The sequence below is a fragment of the Bubalus bubalis genome, chromosome X (genome assembly GCF_019923935.1).
Source record: "Bubalus bubalis isolate 160015118507 breed Murrah chromosome X, NDDB_SH_1, whole genome shotgun sequence".
Classification (NCBI taxonomy): Eukaryota; Metazoa; Chordata; class Mammalia; order Artiodactyla; family Bovidae; genus Bubalus; species Bubalus bubalis.
Window position 1 is genome coordinate 37,497,234 of NC_059181.1, and position 19,812 is coordinate 37,517,045.

General features: G+C 39.3%; 1 protein-coding gene across 12 annotated transcripts in view; it reads left to right on the top strand.

Moving 5' to 3' along the window:
* The window catches only part of SYTL5 (synaptotagmin like 5), a 259,990-nt gene that overhangs the window by 151,275 nt on the left and 88,903 nt on the right, over positions 1–19,812 (top strand). The window contains exon 1 of one of the 12 annotated variants that reach the window (XM_044936832.2): positions 3,151–3,295. The exons of the other annotated variants lie outside the window; for them this stretch is intronic. Coding sequence (XP_044792767.2) covers positions 3,240–3,295 — 56 coding nt within the window. The 5' untranslated portion in view covers positions 3,151–3,239. Of the gene's footprint in view, positions 1–3,150; positions 3,296–19,812 lie in introns of those variants that run through there. 12 annotated transcript variants of the gene reach the window in all.

The window sequence follows — 19,812 nt, forward strand, 5'->3', positions numbered from 1 at the left end:
AAAACTGCAATCAGAAGCTTATGTTTGTTTTACTTGAGAAAACACATCATAAGATTACCCTTACATGTTGCAAAAATAATCAATGTGCCTAAAGGAACTAGGATGCTTAGAATTGGAACGACATTGAAATATTCTTGATTGATGCTTATTTCATAATGAAGAGCTCAAGAGTTTTTATTTTCATTATTCTAAGGCATTCAGCTAATCTTAAAGGCTTTGATGAAATATGCTGTACTTTTTCTATGCCTAGAATTCAGGTGGCAGTGAAATCCAGTTAATAATGATTTTAAAGAATTCCAAAGTGATATTTTTGGCATTGATAGTCCAGTCTTGAAAAGTGACTAAATTTTCTAATGGCATTGAAAACGTTCTATTGTTTATGGGAGACAGGGTACTAAGGAGTTATTGATAACACTCTCTGGGGAATTAAAAACCACTCTGTTCAGGAAAAAGCAATTTAATAATCAGATCCCAGGAAAGACTGAAGTACAGCGAACAGGACTTTGTTCAGAATATTTGTTCCTGTCATTCTCAGTAACTTTTAGTAATGATCTAGTATACTCCCTCTTTTTCTCTACCTTCCCTTGCCTTCTTTCCTTATTCTCTGTAATGGAAATTTGGCCAAATCATGTAATATACAATAGAGCTATCAAGAATAAACATTGATTCCCTGGCTCTTTAAACATTGGGAGGACAGCAGAAGAAAGACTTTTACAGACCTAAGAGATGTTATTATAGAAAAAAGATTTTTTTGAAAGAGGCAGTGTCATTCCCTTCCTTAATAACAACACTGTCTAATATTTAGTGCAGGTTTTTGCTGCACTGACTGTGTTAGATGCTCTGTCTCATTTTATTGTGAGCTATCAAGATAGGAGCCCAGACGAAATGACTCAGGCTCTGTCCCTCTTCACAGCTTCCTGTATTGAGAAGCCATGCCAAAGTGGGTAATGTGGTGTTTAGAGTACATTGCTGTCAAATCACCCATCTCTGTTTGCAAATTCAAATCTTAGTTACACCATGAAGTCTTATCATCACTTTAGACAAACTGCCTGTATAGATCTAGGTTCCTTAATGGACAGAACAGAAACAATAACAGTAGCTACCTCATGAGCTTGTTGTAAGGATTAAATAAGGTAATATTACCAAGAGCCTAGAACAAGACTGACTTACAGTAAGCACTTAATAATGGCTGGCTAAAATCATTTGGGCTTATTGCTGGTTTGTGTTGCCCTTGATCTTATGAGTTGTCAACACCATTACTCCAATCCTTTTCAACCCCTTTGCTGGATTTGCGCTCTCATCTCCCAGTTTCCACGTGCTTTACTTCTAAAGACTGGCACCTTCCACCTTCTTTGGAGGACTACCTTTGGGTGGCTGGAGTAGCCCATAGGTGTAAAGAACCACATGTACCAGATAAACTTGCGTTTTTGTCCCCACTGGGTTGCCCCAAGCCAATGGCTCATGGGTATAGAAACCTCGTGCCTCCAGACTCTGCAATACAACTACTTTTTTCCCCAAATTTTTATTGGATGATTATTGCTTTACAATGCTGTGTTAACTTCTATTGTACATCAATGTGAATCAGCTGTATGTATACATATATCCCCCCACCTTGAGCCTTCCTTCCACTGCACCCCCCCATCCCCACCACCTCACTCATCGAGGTCATCACAGAGTACTGAGCTAAGCTCCCTGTGCTATACAACAGGTTCCCACTAACATTCTATTTTACACATGCTAGTGTATGTCAATCCCAGTTTTCACAAGTCCATTCTCTAGGTCTGTGTCTCTATTCCTGCCCTGCAGATAGGTTGCAATGCAACTTCTGCTTCAGAGCTCCCCATGGGATCATGCTGAGACTGGCCTGTCACTATAAGTCACACCCTTCCTAGCCTCCCTTCTCTTCCCTTTCCTCCTTCCCCTACTCCCTTCTGCCCTTCTCCCTCACAGGTTCCTCCTGAGAGCAGTTCATAAGTCACATGCATGGGTATCTATATCTCCAAGTTAGTTCCTCAAAAACCCAACCAGGAGATTGGTCAGACCAGGCAGTGAACTTAGTTGATTTTCTTCTATATCCTCCAAAATCATCAACACAAAGAATTTATGGTGTGGCAGATTTTATTGTAACAGTAAACATTGATGCTAGCTTTTACAACCATTGTTTTCGCTAGGCTACAGCGGTGCATGTTGGTACTTTGTGGGAGTCTGGAGGAGTAAGTAAGTTATGATGAATAAGATAGAAAGTGAAAGAATGGTTTCACAGAAGAGCTAACGTAAGGCTTCTGTTTGGGAGGTTAGACGGTTTGACAGAGTCCTTCCACCTCTAGGAGATTTTCTTTTGTAATTTTATTTATTTATTTATTTGGGGGAGTTCTGGGTCTTCATTGCTGCGCGGGCTTTTTCTAATTGTGGTGAGCAGGGGCTACTCTTCCTTGCGGTGCATGAGCTTCTCATTACAGTGACTTCTCTCATTGCTGAGCACAGGTTCTACGATGCACAGGCTTCAGTCCTTGCGGCGCATGGGCTCAATAGTTGTGGCTCCTGGGCCCAAGAGCACAGGCTCAGTAGTTGTGGTACATGGGCTTAGTTGCCCATTGAAGCCCCCTTCTATAATATCTTATAGCAACTGAACATTAGCTTTTAGATCTGTGACAACTTAACCTTAGATTAAATCATTTGTCCAGCTGGTAAAGATCAGAGCCCATGTTCTCTTATTGCATAATTGCTTTCTTTCCCCCTATGCTTTGATGCTTTTGCGGAACTGCACCTATTCCGACCCTGTTGAAAGCCCATCCGCAGCTTTACTAATAGTTGTCAAAGAAATGGAACAGAACAGAAAACAGTTCTATAGTCTGGTATTTACTGACAGCTCTGACCTACAAGCTATATAATATATTATACAACTTTTATTGAAGTGTTGCTCTTATACAATAAAAACTAACAGGAGTTTCTTATGTGGTTCTACCCTTTATGCTGGTTGAAAACCAAAGTGTAAGCACATAATGACGTGTTCCACATAGGGAGCTCAGCTGAGATGGGCCACCAGGCAAACAGGAATTAGTGTCATCAAAAGACCACAGTGCCCAGCCTGGGAACCCTATGGCTTTGTCTTTAAGTGTTTGATTCCATCATTTTCCAGCACAATGGTGGAAGAAAGAGAAGGACGGAGAGACAAAAGGGGAGAGTGCATTTAAATTAGCTGTTTGGAATCCTTCAGATAAGCTAAATATTTGGTTCAAATGGATTTGAAGCAATTTCAAGAATTACCCATTCACACGGGAAGTAAGGGCAACCAGTAAGTGCCAAACAACAGTATCTTCTTAATACTGTACAAATGTTTGATCTGTTGGGCTGTTTGTTTTTTCAAATCTTATCACTGCCACTAAGAATGAAATTGGTTTGACCTTCTCAAGAGCCTAAAGACACACTGTTCCCATTAAACACCAGGAGAACTATTGGAGTGGACTTCTAGTTTGGTAAACATCTTGTTTTATTCCTAGTATTAAATAGAATTGCCACAAAGCTTCTTAATAGATTAACAGAAACTCTCAGCATGAATATCCTTGTTCTCTAATAGAACCCAAACTCTTAGTGAGTCACAGAGACCTGGGGGAAAAAATCTGACTCTGCCTTAAACGAATTTAAAACCTTAGGGGTTTTCTCACTAAATACCTTATTAATTCCCACATATACATACACATAGGGAAACTAAGTTAATTTTGATTCTATACCATTTTCCTTCAAGTGATTCATATTGTAAGTCTCATCATAGGCACAGGGCCACAAATACCTGATATTTGATGACATTCCAAACCATAGATTGTGTAAGTAATTATACTTAAACACTTGTCAGACTGGATATTGTTTTTGTTTGAAATAATACAGTCACCATAGTCATGAGTAAAATTGTTACCTATGTAGATATTATGTATTCATATATGTGTATATAAATATATATGTGTGTATATGTCTTAATACACACACAGTTGACCCTTAAATAGTGCAGGGGTTAGGGGTTCTCAACCTCCCTATTAAAAACTAGAGACATCACTTTGCTGACTAGAGTCTCTATTTTCAAAGCTATGGATTTTCCAGTAGTCATGTATGGATGTGAGAGCTGGACCATAAAGAAGGCTGAGTGCCGTAGAGTTGATGTTTTCAAACTGTGGTGCTGGAGAAGACTCTTGAGAGTTCCTTGGACAGCAAGGATGTCAATCCTAAAGGAATCAGTTCTGAATATTCATTGGAAGGACTCCAATACTTTGGCCACCTGATGTAAAGAACTGGCTCATTGGAAAAGATGCTGATGCTGGGAAAGATTAAAGGCAGGAGGAAAAGGGGACTGCAGAGGATGCGATGGTTGGATGGCATCATTGAGTGAATGATTTTGAGCAAGCTCTGGGAGATAGTGGAGGACACGGAAGCCTTGCGTGCTGCAGTCCATGGGGTCACAAAGACCTGGACATGACTTAGCGACTGAATAACAACAACCACCCTCCGTATAGCTAAAAATTGGAGTATAACTTACAGTTGGCCCTCTGTGTCCACAGTTCTACATCTGAGGATTCAATGAACCATAGATTATGTAATGCTGTAGTATTTACTATTGAAAAAATTTGCGTATAAGTGGACCTGTGTAGTTCAAACCTGTATTGTTCAAGAATCACTTGTGTACATCTCTTTGATTATTCTCTGAATTCCTCTTTCATTATCCTTGCCTTTTCTTGCATACTGTCTCTACCTAGATTTGGTGTAGAGGACATGACCCTAGGCAGCAGAGATTCATTTGCACTCATGTCTAGGAAGGTGCCATTCCCTTTTAGCCTATGTAATCTACAACACGGCTGGATGTCTATAGGGTAGGATGTCAGGACTGGGAGAATGAATTCATCTTCCACAGTTAGGTCAGTTCATAAGGAAAGATTTAATTAAGCAAATACTAACTGTATTCCTGGGGAAATGTGCATTTTTCCCCCTAGGTAAATACACATGAAAGCTTTACTAACAAAAATGTTACCTCTGACATTTTAGTTTTCAGTAATAAGACCATTTTATATGAAGTTAATATTAAGGTTCCTATAGTAATAGGAGTTCGGAGAAGGCAATGGCACCCCACTCCAGTACTCTTGCCTGGAAAATCCCATGGATGGAGGAGCCTGGTGGGCTGCAGTCCATGGGGTCACACAGAGTCGAACACGACTGAGCAACTTCCCTTTCACTTTTCACTTTCATGCATTGGAGAAGGAAATGGCAACCCACTCCAGTGTTCTTGCCTGGAGAATCCCAGGGACGGGGAAGCCTAGTGGGCTGCCGTCTATGGGGTCGCAGAGAGTCGGACACGACTGAAGCGACTTAGCAGCAGCAGCAGCAGCAGCAGTAATAGGAGTTAGGGTTTAATTGATTTAACTCTGTAATAAGAATAGGTTAACATGTATTTAATAAATTTTCTAATCATTATTTCTTTGCAGAGTAATTAAGCATATGTGGTAAACATTTCATACAAATGTCTAAAATTGATACAGCTGTTACATGGCAAAGGACTGTTTTAGGTTTCTAAACTTAATGCACTAAGATCTATAAAGAGCATCAATAACTACAGTAGTTTTGTATTATTAATTCTTAATTCACAAAGGAATATTTAGCATTTTCTGATACACTTTATTATGGAAATAATGTTTATGACAGAAAATTAGAAAAAACATACAATATGAACTTTAAAAACCCACATGGGACCCTCTTCACAGAGATAATTTCCACTTTTGCATTTCTTTTCTGTTACTTTTATGTGTGTACATGTAATGTTCATATAATTGGGAACATATTATATATGTAATTTTGTATCCTCTAACATTATTGTTGTTGTTCAGTCACTCAGTCATGTCTGACTCTGTGCGACCCAAGGGAATGCAATATGCCAGGTTTCACTGTCCTGCACTATCTCCCAGAGTTTGCTCAAACTCCTAAAATTGAGTCAGTGATGCCATCCAACCATCTCATTCTCTGTCATACCCTTATCCTCCTGCTGTCAATCTTTCCAAGGATCAGGGTCTTTTCCATTGAGTTGGCTCTTCACATCAGGTGGCCAAAGTACTGGAACTTCAGCATCAGTCCTTGCAATGAATATTCAGGGTTGATTTCCTTTAGATTGACTGGCTTGATATCCTTGCTATGCAAGGAACTCGCAGGAGTCTTCTCCAGCACCACAGTTAGAAAGCGTCAGTTCTTTAGTGTTCAGCCTCCTTTATATATCTGTACATGATTACTGGAAAAACCATAGCATTGACTCTACAAACCTTTTTCAGCAAAGTGATGTCTCTGATTTTTAATATGTTGTCTAGGTTTGTCATAGCTTTTCTTCCAAGGAGCAAGTGTCTTTTAATTTCATGACTGCAGTCACCATCTGCAATGATCTTGGAGCCCAAGAAAATAAAGTCTGTCACTGTTTCCATTTTTCCTCCATCTATTTGCCATGAAGTGATTGCATCAGATGCCATGATCTTAGTTTTTTGAATGTGGAGGTTTTATTTTATCTTTTTATTGAAGGATAATTGCTTTACAGAATTTTGTAGTTTTCTGTCAAACCTCAACATGAATCAGCCATAGGTATACATATATCCCCTCCCTTTTGAACCTCCCATCTCCCTCCCCATCCCACCCCTCTAGGTTGATAAAGAGCCCCTGTTTGAGTTTCCTGAGCCATACAGCAAATTCCCATTGGTTATTTATTTTACATATGGTAATTAAGTGTCCACAGTACACTTTCCATACATCGCACCCTGTCCTTCCCTCTCCCCATGTCCATAACTCTATTCTCTATGTCTGTTTGCCTATTGCTGCCCTGTAAATAAATTATTCAGTGCAATTTTTCTAGATTCTGTATATGTGCGTTAGAATACGATATTTATCTTTCTCTTTCTGATTCACTTCACTCTTTATAATAGGTTCTAGGTTTATCCGCTTTATCAGAACTGACACAAATGCATTCCCTTGTATGGCTGAGTAATAGTCCATTGTGTTTATGTACCACAACTTCTTTACCCATTCATCTGTTGATGGACATCTGGGTTCCTTCCGTGTTCTAGCTATTGTAAATAGTGCTGCAATAAGCAATGGGATACACGTGTCTTTTTCAACCCTGGTTTCCTCAGGGTATATGTCTAGGAGTCAGATTGCTGGGTCATATGGTGATTTTATTCCTAGTTTTTTAAGGAATCTCTATACTGTCTTCCATAGTGGCTGTATCAATTTACATTCCCACCAACAGTGCAAGAGTGTTCCCTTTTCTCCACACCCTCTCCAGCATTTATTGTTTGTAGACATTTTGATGATGGCCATTCTGACTGGTGTGAGGTGATACCTCATTGTAGTATTGATTTGCATTTCTCTAATAATGAGTGATGTTGAGGATCTTTTCATGTGTTTGTTAGCCATCTGTATGTCTTCTTTGGAGAAATTTCTGTTTAGGTCTTTTTCCCACTTTTTGATTGGGTTGTTTGTTTTTCTGGTATTGAGTTGAATGAGCTGCTTATGTATTTTGGAAATTAATCCTTTGTCAGTTGTTTAATTTGCTATTATTTTCTCCCATTCTGAGGGTTGTCTTTTCACTTTGCTTATAGTTTCCTTTGCTGTGCAAAAGCTTTTAAGTTTAATGAGGTCCCACTTGTTTATTTTTATTTTTATTTCCATTACTCTAGGAGGTGGGTCATAGAGGATCTTCCTTTGATTTATGTCATCGAGTGTTCTGCCTATGTGTTCCTCTAAGAGTTTTATAGTTTCTGGTCTTACATTTAGATCTTTGATCCATTTTGAGTTTATCTTTGTGTATGGTGTTAGGAAGTGTTCTAATTTCATTCTTTTGCATGTAGCTGACCAGTTTTCCCAGCACCATTTATTGAAGAGGCTGTCTTTGCCCCATTGTATATTCTTGCTTCCTTTGTACAAAATAACATACCCATAGGTGCATGGGTTTATTTATGGGCTTTCTATCTTGTTCCATTGGTCTATATTTCTGTTTTTGTGCCAGTACCATACTGTCTTGATGACTGTAGCTTTGTATATAATCTGAAGTCAGGAAGGTTGATTCCTCCAGCTCCATTCTTCTTTCTTAATACTGCTTTGGCTATTCAGGGTCTTTTGTGTTTCCATATGAATTGTGAAATTTTTTGTTCTAGTTCTGTGAAAAATGCCATTGGTCATTTGCTACAGGGATCAAATTGAATCTGTAGATTGCAATTTGGTAGTATAGTCATTTTCACAATATTAATTCTTCCTACCCAGGAACATGGAATATCTCTCCATTTGTTTATGTCATCTTTGATTTATTTCATCAGTGTCTTATAATTTTCTGTGTACAGTTCTATTGTCTCCTTAGGTAAGTTTATTCCTAGATATTTAATTCTTTTTGTTGCAATGGTATATGGGATTGATTCCTTAATTTCTCTTTCTGATTTTTCATTGTTAGTATAGAAATGCAAGTGATTTCTGTGTATTGATTCTGTATCCTGCAACTTTGCTAAATTTACTGATTAGCTCTAGTAATTTTCTGATACTATCTTCAGAGTTTTCTATGTACAGTATCATGCCATCTGCAAACAGTGAGAGCTTTACTTCTTGTTTTCTGATCTGGATTCTTTTTCTTCTCTGATTGCTATAGTTAGCACTTCCAGAACTAAGCTGAATAATAGTGGTGAAAGTGAATTCCCTCGTCTTGTTCCTGATCTCAGAGGGAATGCTTTCAGTTTTTCATCATTGAGAATAATTTTTGCTGTAGGCTTACCATATATGGCCTTTACTATGTTGAGGTAGTTCTATGCCCATTTTTTGAAGAGTTTTAACCATAAATGGGTGCCAAATTTTGTCAAAGGCTTTTTCTGCATCTACTGAGATGATCATATGGTTTTTATCTTTCAATTTGTTAATATGGTGTATCACATTGATTGATTTGCGTATATCGAAGAATCCTTGCATCCCTGGAATAAACGCAACCTGATCATGATGTATGAGCTTTTTGATGTGTTGCTGAATTTGTGTTGCTATTTGATGTTCTTCTTGTTTCTTGAGATAGGATTGTATTGCTATTAACTTCCCTCTTAGGACTGCTTTTGCTGCATCCCATAGGTTTTGTCTTGTCATGTTTTCATTGTCATTTGTTCCTAGAAATTTTTTTATTTCTCTTCTGATTTCTTCAGTAACCTGTTGGTTATGTAGAAACATGTTGTTTAATCTCCATGTGTTTGTGTTTCTGACAGTTTTTTCTTGTAATTGATATCTAGTCTCATAGTGTTGTGGTCAGAGAAGATACCTGATACAATTTCAATTTTCTTACATTTACTGAGGTTTGATTTGTGACCCAAGATGTGGTCTATCCTAGATAATGTTCCATGTGCACTTGAAAGGAAGGTGTATTCTTCTGCATTTGGATGGAATGTCCTGAAGATATCAATGAGATCCATCTCATCTAATGTATCATTTAAGATTTGTGTTTCCTTATTAATTTTCTGTTTTGATGATCTGTCCATTTATGTGAGTGGGGTGTTAAAGTCTCCTACTGTTATTGTGTTACTGTCAGTTTCTCCTTTTATGTCTGTTAGTGTTTGTCTTATGTATTGAAGTGTACCTTTGTTGGGTGTATAGATATTTACAATTGTTATATCTTCCTCTTGGATTGATCCCTTGATCATTATGGAAGGAAGTGTCCTTCCTTATCTCTTGTTATATTCTTTATTTTAAAGTCTATTTTGTCTGATATGAGGATTGCTCCTCCAGCTTTCTTTTGCTTCCCATTTGCAAGGAATATATTTTTCCATCCTCTCACTTTCAGTGTATATGAGTCTTTAGGTCTGAAGTGGGTTTCTTGTAGATAGCATATATATGGGTCTTGTTTTCGTATCCATTCAGCCAGTCTGTGTCTTTTGGTTGGAGCATTTAATCCATTTACATTTAAAGTAATTATTGATATATATGTTTCTATTTCCATTTTCTCAATTGTTTGGGGTTGATTTTGTAGATCTTTTTTCTTCTCTTCTATTTCTTGACTATATAAGTTCCTTTAACATTTGTTCTGAAACTGATTTGGCGTTACTGAATTCTCTTAACTTTTGCTTGTCTGAAAACCTTTTCATTTCTCCATCAATTTTGAATGAGATCCTTGCTGGGTACAGTAATCTTGATTGTAGATTTTTCCCTTTCAGTACTTTAAATATATCCTGCCATTCCCTTCTGGCCTGCAGAGTTTCTGCTGAGAGATCAGCTGTTAAGCATATGGGTTTCCCTTGTATGTTACTTGTTGCTTCTCCCTTGCTGCTTTTAATATTCTTTCTTTCTGTTAAGTCTTGTTTAGTTTGATTAGTATGTGCCTTGGTGTGTTTCTCCTTGGGTTTATACTGTGTGGGACTCTTTGTGCCTCTTGGACTTGATTGACTATTTCCTTTTCTGTGTTGGGAAAATTTTCAAGTATAATCTCTTGAAAAATTTTCTCATACCCTTTTTCTCCTCTTCTTCTGGGACCCCTGTAATTTGAATATTGGTGCATTTGATATTGTCCCAAAGGTCTCTGAGACTATCCTTAGTTTTCATTCTTTTTACTTTATTCTGCTTTTCATAAGTTATTTCCACCATTTTATCTTCTAGCTCACTGATTCGTTCTTCTGCTTCAGATATTCTGCTATTGATTCCTTCTAGAGTATTTTTAATTCAGTAATTGTGTTGTTTTTCTCTTCATGTTTATTCTTTAGTTCATCTGTGTTTTTGTTAATTGATTCTTGCATTTTCTCCATTTTGCTTTCAAGGTTTTGGATCATCTTTACTATTCATTATTCTGAATTATTTTTCAGGTAGTTTGCCTATTTCCTCTTCATTTATTTGGACTTCTGTGTTTCTAGTCTGTTCCTTCATTTGTGTAGTATTTCTCTCCCTTTTCACTATTTTTTTTAACTTACTGTGTTTTAGGTCTCCTTTTCCCAGGCTTCAAGGTTGAATTCTTTCTTTCTTTTCACTTCTGCCCTCCCAAGATTGTTCCAGTGGTTTGTGTAAGCTTCTTATAGTGTGAGATTTCTGCTTAGTTTTTGTTTGTTTGTTTGTTTTTCCTCTGATGGGCCAGGCTAAGTGAGGTGGTAATTCTGCCTGCTGATGATTTGGCTTGTATTTTTGTTTTTTTTCTTGTTTAGATGAGGTGTCCTGCACAGGTTGCTATTGGTGGTTGGGTGATGCTGGGTCTTGTATTCCAGTGGTTTCCTTTGTGTGAGTTCTCACTACTTGATACCCACTAGGGTTAGTTCTCTGGTAGTCTAGGGTCTTGGAGTCAGTTCTCCCACTCAAAAGGCTCAGGGTTTGATCTCTGGTCAGAAATGAAGATTCCACAAATGGTTTATTATGGCATTAAGTGAGATTAAAACAAATATCCAAAAACGAGAAACCAAAGATGAACCCCAGACAAATGGCAGTTACAAACTCAGGCAAATAGTAATTCAAATAATGGAATATACACATATACATATACACCCATGAGCAAAGTCAAAACAGTCCAACAAATATAAAGTACAATAGATTGACCCAGTGAACAAAGAAAATAAAAAATTATATTCACCAGTTAAGAACAAAACTAACTAAAGCACAAACTGGAAAACAAGACTAAAGCAAAGTGCCAAGTGGGGAATAAAGCAATGAAAACAAAACTAACAAATATGTTGAAAGAAAAGAAAGAAAAGAAAGCAAGAATAGATATGCAAAGTTAAATAGAGGTAGATGAAGATTTATATACATTAAAGATTAACTGCAAGGGGGAAAGAAGATTAGGAAAGGCAAACAAAGGAATAAATGTAGAAGAGATATAATAGGTTTAAAAAGTTAAAAGTTAAAGTTATAAAATGAGAAAAGAAAAAAAATGGAAGAATAAATAAAAAAGGAAAACTCCACAGAACTGCAGAAGCCCAATGTAGAGGCACAGGTTTATGACAACAATGAAAAGTGTGATTATACACATATACACCCATAAGCAAAATCAAAACAGTCCAACAAAAATAAAGTACAATAGATTGACCTGGCAAACAAAGGAAACCAAAAATTACATCTACTTGAGCAAAACTAACTAAAGCACAAACTGGAAAACAAAACTTAAATGAGCTGCCAATTGGAGAATAAAACAATGAAAATAAAACTAAGAAATATGTTGAGAGGGAAGGAAAGAAAGAAAAGGTAGATGAAGGTTTATATACATTGAAGATTAACTGCAAGGGAAAAAGAAGAGTAGGAAAATCAAACAAAGGAATAAATGTATAAAAATAATAATAGGTTTTAAAAATTAAAATTAAAAAAAAAAGAGAGAGAAAAAAAAACTCCCCAGAACTGCAAAAGCCCATCATAGAGCCAGAGGTTTATAACAACAGTAAAAAACGTGACTGAGAAAAAAAAAAGCTCAAAAGCTTAATTAGATTTTATAGGACACAACTGAAGCGACTTAGCAGCAGGAGCAGCAGTGCCAATAAAATTGACAGCTGCAACAGGGAGGGTGGGGATAAAGAAAAAAAAGAAAAAAAATACAAGAGAGTCTACAGAACAAGTCAAAACACAAGAATAATAAATGTTTTTCTTGAGTCACTGCTGTCTGAGTCCTTTCCATCCCTGGGAGTCACAGTCCACCTCATCTCCCTAGGATGCCCTCTAACACTGTGCTGATCACTAGACTTGCTGTGGGAACAGCTCATATTCTAATGTCCTACTCCTCTGTGTTCTTGCCTCCAATGTCCACAGCTATCAGAACTAGTGTGTTTTCTTTTGTGGGAGTTCTCAATGACCTTTTATATATTCCATAGACACAGAGTCTGCCTAGTTGATCGTGTAGATTGAGTCTGCATCTTATACAGCTGATGGGAAGAAAGGTTTTAGGTCTTTTTCCTTAGCCACACTGCCCTTGGGTTTCAATTGTGGTTTTATTTCCACCTCTGCATGTGGGTCATCCACTGAGGTTTGCTCCTGAGGCTGCCCTGGAGGACTTGGGTTTGCCCCTGTGAGGGCCAGGTGTGGAGGTGGGGCAGCTGCTTGGGTCACAGGGGTTCTGGCAGCACCAGGTACTCAGGGGTGTTGGTGGCTAGGGCAGCAGGAAATATAGTGCTCTAGAAGGGTATGGCAACCAGTATTGGCCAATACGCTCCAGTATTCTTGCCTGGAGAACCCCCATCCCTGACAGAGAAGCCTGGCAGGCCACAGTCTACAGGATCACAAAGAGATGGACACTACCTGAAGCGACCCTGTGAGCATAGGCGCAAGATTTTTTTTGCCTGTGGCATCTCTGCCCCAGCTAGTGTTGAGTGTGAAGGTGGCACAGTTGCTTGGCTTGCAGGGACCCTGGCAGCGCCAAGTGTATAGGGACATGGGCTGCCTCTGCTGCAGTAGTTATGGCCCTATCAGAGTCTTTTTTTGAGCCTCTTGTAGTTGGCAATCAGAAGGCCTCTTTGATGAGTCTTTCTCCATAGCTCTGCCCATTCAAGCACTTAGAGGGCTTCCTTGCCTGGGGTCCTTCTCTGTTGTTTGGTGCATCAGGCACATAGACAGGCCCCCCGGCTGGGGTCCTACTCTGTAGATCAGCACATCAGGCACTTAAAGGGGCACCCTGGGTGGGGTCCTACTCTGTAGTGCATCAGGCATTTGATGGGCCAGCCTCTCTATTGCTAATGCTGGTGTGTCGGGGGTGAGGGGAGAGGCTATGGTGATAGCTCCACCCCCTACGTGTGATTCTACTACCATGGCTGCCGGGCTTTCCTCCACAGGCATTTCCCACCACAATCTCTTCCCTCACATCCCCTCAACCTGTCTCTCCGAGGTCAACAGTAGCCCTTGCCCAGGGATTGCTCCACAATCCCTACACTCCAGCTCCCAGCCACTGTACCATCTGCGGTATGTATGGGTGCGGCAAGGAGTGTCTGATTCTCATTCCATTTACACTGCCGCAGATCAGCTGTTTCAGTCTCAGCCTTAAATGTTTCTCCTTTGACTCAGACAGTTGCCCTGATGTGGGGATCGGACCCCTGCTTCAGTTCCCCCACCTGCCAAGGGCAGGTCCAGGGCTACTAACACTCCTGTTTTTCCCCCTAGTTCCTTTGTCCTACTGAGTCTTGCGTGGGTCTGTATTTTTCTTTTCTGCTGGTCAGGTACTCCTGTCCACTCTCAGCTGGTGTTTTGCATGCACTTCTGCGTCTGAAGGTGTATTCCTGATGTATCTGTGAAGAAAGATGTACTCCATGTCCACCTACTCCTCTGCCATCTTGTTCTCTCCCTCGAATGTTGAGTTATAAGCCAGCTTTTTCACTTCTTCTTTCACTTCCATCAAGAAGCTCTTTAGTTCTTCTTTGTTTTCTGCTATTAGGGTGGTGTCATCTGCATATCTGAGGTTATTGATATTTCTCCCGGCAATCTCAATTCCAGCTTGTTTTTCATCCAGCCCAGCATTTCACGTGATGTACTCTGCATATAAGTAAAATAACCAAGGTGACTATATTCAGCCTTGATGTACTCCTTTACCAATTTGGAGCAGTCCGTTGACCCATGTCCAGTTCCAACTGTTGCTTCTTTAACTGCATACTGGTTTCTCAGGAGGCAAAGAAGGTGGTCTGGTATTCCCATCTCTTTAAGAATTTTTCATAGTTTGTTGTGATCCACATAGTCAAATTTCATGCAAAGATGGGCACAATAAAGGACAGAAATGGTGTGGGCCTAACAGAAGCAGAAGATATTAAGAAGAGGTGGCAAGAATACACAGAACCATACAAAAGATATTTTCATGACCTAGATAACCATGATGATGTGATCACTCACCTAGAGCCAGACATTCTGGAATGTGAAGTCAACTGGGCTTTAGGAAGCATCACTATGAACAAAGCTAGTAGAGGTGATGGAATTTCAGTTGAGATTTTCAAATCCTAAAAGATGATGCTGTGAAAATGATACACTCAATATGCCAGCAAACCTGGAAAACACAGCAGTGGCCACAGGACTGAACAGGTCAGTTTTCATTCCAATCCCAAAGAAGGGCAATGCTAAAGACTGTTCAAACTACTGCACAATTGCACTCATCTCACACGCTAGCAAAGTAATGCTCAAAATGCTCTAAGCCAGGCTTCAACAGTATGTGAGCCATGAACTTCCAGATGTTTGAGCTGGATTTAGAAAAGGTAGAGATACCAGAGATCAAATTGCCAACATCCACTGGATTGTTGAAAAAGCAGGCAAATTCCAGAAAAACATCTACTTCTGCTTTATTAACTATGCTAAAGCCTTTGACTGTGTAAATCACACCAAACTGTGGAAAATTCTTCAAGAGATAGGAATACCAGACTACCTCACATGCCTCCTGTAGAATCTATATGCAGGTCAAGAAGCAACAGTTAGAAATGGACATGGAACAACAGACTGGTTCCAAATCAGGAAAGGAGTACATCAAGGCTGTACATTGTCACCCTGCTTATTTAACTTATATGCAGAGTACATCATGAGAAACACTGGGCTGGAAGAAGCACAAGCTGGAATCAAGATTGCTGGGAGAAATATTTCAATAACCTTAGATACACAGCTGACACCACCCTTATGGCAGAAAGTGAAGAGAAACTAAAGAGCCTTCTGATGAAAGTGAAAGAGGAGAATGAAAAAACTTCTTAAAAGTCAACATTCAAAAAGCTACGATCATGGCATCTGGTCCCATCACTCCATGGCAAATAGATGGAGAAACAATGGAAACAGTGAGAGACTTTATTTTTTGGGGGGTCCAAAATCACTGCAGATGGTGATTGCAGCCATGAAATTAAAGGACACTTGCTTCTTGGAAGTAAAGCTATGACCAAACCTCGACAGCATATTAAAAAGCAGAGACATTACTTTGCCAACAAAGGTCCATCTAGTCAAAGCTATGGTTTTTCCAGTAGTCATATATGGTTGTGATAGTTGGACCATAAAGAAAGCTGAATGCTGAAGAATTGATGCTTTTGAACTGTGGAGTTGGAGAAAACTCTTGAGAGTCCCTTTGACTGCAAGGAGTTCCAACCAGTGAACCCTAAGGGAAATCAGTCCTGAATATTCATTGGAAGGACTGATGCTGAAGTTGAAACTCCAATACTTTGGCCACCTGATGTGAAGAACTGACTCATTGGAAAACACCCTGATGCTGGGAAAGATTAAAAGCAGAAGGAGAAGGTTGAATGGCATCACCGACTCAATGGACATGAGTTTGAGCAAGCTCCGGGAACTGGTGATGGACAGGGAAGCCTGGTGTGCTGCAGTCCATGGGGTTGCAAAGAGTCGAACACGACTGAGTGACTGAACTAAACTGAATCAACAAGACACCTGCAGCCACACTGCAAGATGACTAAGAATTATTTGGGGAGCTTGCAGAACTGCCCTGTGTCTCATTCTAATTGTAAAGTAATTAATCTCCAATTATAATATATAAATTAATTTTAAAAAAAGAAAGCTGAGCACCAAAGAATTGATGGTTTTGAACTGTGGTGCTAGAGAAGACTCTTGAGAGTCCCTTGGGCTGCAAGGAGATCCAACCAATCAATCCTAAAGGAAATCAGTCCTGAATATTCATTGGAAAGACTGATGCTGAAGTTGAAGCTCCAATACTTTTGCCCCCTGACGCGAAGAACTGACTCATTGGAAAAGACCCTGATGCTGGGAAAGCTTAAAGGCAGGAGGAGAAGGGGACGACAGAGGATCAGATGGTTTGATGGTATCACAGACTAGATGGACATGAGTTTGAGTAAGCTCCAGGAGTTGGTAATGGACAGGGAAGCCTGGCATGTTACATTCCATGGGGTTGCAAAGAGTCTGACATGACTGAGTTACTGAACTAACTGACTAACACAGTCAAAGGCTTTCGCATACTCAATAAAGTAGAAGTAGATGTTTTTCTACAATTCCCTGGCTTTTTCTGTGATCCAACAGATGTTGGCAATTTGATCTCTGGTTCCTCTGCCTTTTCGACATCCAGCTTGAACATCTGGAAGTTCTATGTTCACGTACTGTTGAAGCCTAGCTTGGAGCATTTTGAGCATGGCCTTGCTAGCATGTGAAATGAGTGTAAATGTACAGTAGTTTAAACATTCTTTGGCATTGCCATTCTTTGGAATTGGAGTGAAAACTGACCGTTTACATTCCTGTGGTCATTGCTGAGTTTTCCAACTTTGCTGGCATATTGAGCACAGCACTTTAACAATGTTATTTTAAGTAGCTCTGCTGAAATTCCATCACTTCCACTAGCTTTTTTTGTAATAATACTTTCTAAGGCTCACTTGACTTCACACTCCAGGATATCTGGCTCTAGGTGAGTGATCACACTATCGATGTTGCATGGGTCATTTAGATCTTTTTTTAAATTAATTAATTTATTTCACTTTACAATATTGTATTGGTTTTGCCATACATTGACTTGAATCCACCATGAATGTACATGTGTTCCCCATCCTGAACACCCCTTACACCTCCCTCCCCATCCCATCCCTCTGGGTCATCCCAGTGCACCAGCCCCAAGCATCCTGTATCATGCATCAAACCTGGACTGGCGATTTGTTTCACATATGATATTTTACATGTTTTTATACAATTCTTCTGTGTATTCTTGCCAGTCAGGTAGTTCAGTCATCCAGTCATTTCCAACTCTTTGCAACCCCATGGACCACAGCCACACTGCAGTGTGGATGTTTTGTAGATAAGTTCATTTTTGTCGTATTTTAGATTCCATATATAAGTGATATGACATTTGTCTTTCACTTTCTGACTTACTTCACTTCATATGATAATCTTGTTTTCATCCAAGTTGCTGCAAATGACATTAGTTCTTTTAATGGCTGAGTAATACTCCATTGAATATATGTACTATATCTCCTTTATCCATTCATCTGTTGATGGACATTTAGGTTGCTTCCTTGTCTTGCCTCCGTAAATAAATACTGCTATGAATATAGGGGTGCATAGATCTTTTCAAGTTACAGTTTTGTCTAGATAGATGCCCAGTGGTGGGATTACTGGATCATGTGGTAATTCTATTTTTAGTTTTCTGAAAAATCTCCATACTGTTTTCCATAGTGGCTGCACCAGTGACATTCCCACCAACAGTGTAAGAGGCTTCCCTTTTCTCTGCACCCTCTCCAGCATTCATTGTTTATAGACTTTTCTTAATGGTGTGAGGTGGTACCTCATTGTAGTTTTGATTTGCATTTCTTATAATTAGCGATGATGAACGTCTTTCTACTGTTTTTGATACTCAGGAAAGGGTATCCTTTGGGTTTCAGATTTTTAGAATACATACGTTCTTGTTCCTTGTCAGGCCAGGAAATTTTGATGATATTTTGCAAGGTGTTCCCAGGTTGAAGACTTGGTTTGATAATTATACATGAGATCAATTTCTGCTATGATTTTAAGACTATTGATAATAAATAATTGCCTCTGTCCACATGGTTTTGTGAGATCTCCTGATATGTTCCTATGAGCCAACTGTTCCTACCACTGGGAAGTGCTTAGTGTCATCCCAGATTGCACAGTGCCCTCTTTCCTTGAGATAATTTGTTTGTTGTTGTTGTCTGATTGCACTGTACAGCTTGCATGATGTTAGTTCCCTGACCAGTGATTGAACCTGGGCCCTCAGCACTGAAAGCAGAGAATCCTAACCTCTGGATCAGCAGGCAATTCGTGAGACAGTTTCTAAACTTAGTAAATTGACACAGATGGCAAGATTTCTTTATCCAGACAAGGGTTCTTTCAATTCTGTTCCTTATTTATGTTCTCTCAAGTAGCTTTCTCTCTGAGTGAAACTATCCCCTCATTCTTGGATGGTCTGGATTCTTTTTAATAGCCATTGACTTGCAAATTAATCAAAAGCTTAATAAAGTTTATAGTGGTATTTGATGAGGAACAGCTCTGTTGGAGAATGTTCGCCAGGAGAGATTCTGTGATAAGAGGCAACTTGGGCGCATATCATTCGGTGGGCCGATAGGAGAAACCCTTCATGTTTGACTCTTTACCTCGAATATGTTCAGTCTAGGTTTTTACAGCTGGGAAAGTGATACCAATTGTTAGTATTCCCAGTGTTCATTCTGAGCCACAGTATTTTAATAAATTGAGAAGCAATGAGGGGAGTCTTGGATGGGCAAAAGTACAGATTTGGGAATATAAAACTTGGAATCTGAATCATGAGTGCACCACTTAATAGCCCTGTGGTGTTTCTTCTCTGAGATTCCACTTTTTTATCTGTAAAAATTGGAATCATAATGTCTTTTTCATGGGTCATTGTCAACGTTTATGGGCGTGAAACTTAAAGCAGAGTGCCTGTCATAGTGGCTAAGTGTTGTGATGGTTTTAATAATAGATGCCACACACACAGGCCTGCAATCAAAATGAAAAAGTCAGGAGTGCAGGAGGCATGCAGCCATTGGCATCAGGCTGCTGTGACATTATTCTGCCCACATTTATTATGTCAAGTGCCTTTTTTTTTTTTTTTCATTGTTTTTGGTTTGACAGTATTTTTTGTCAGTCACCGTGGTTTTGTTCTCTTAAAGGAATATGAAACTCGAGCTCTAGACAAGCATTTAGCTGGTAGGCTCTGCAGCAGAGGCTGAAGCAAAACCTAGTAGCAACAGCTGTGCAAGTGGACAATAATAAAAAGAGCTACTATCTTATCTGCTGAGTTCTTCTTTTATTTGTTGAGAGAGAGGTTTGTCTGTGGATGACAGAGACATATTTTAATTACGACTTACAGAAGATGGAAGTCCATTGCTGTCTAACAGGAAAGTCTGAATTGGTTGGCAGCTTTGTGATGTTGTAATGGTG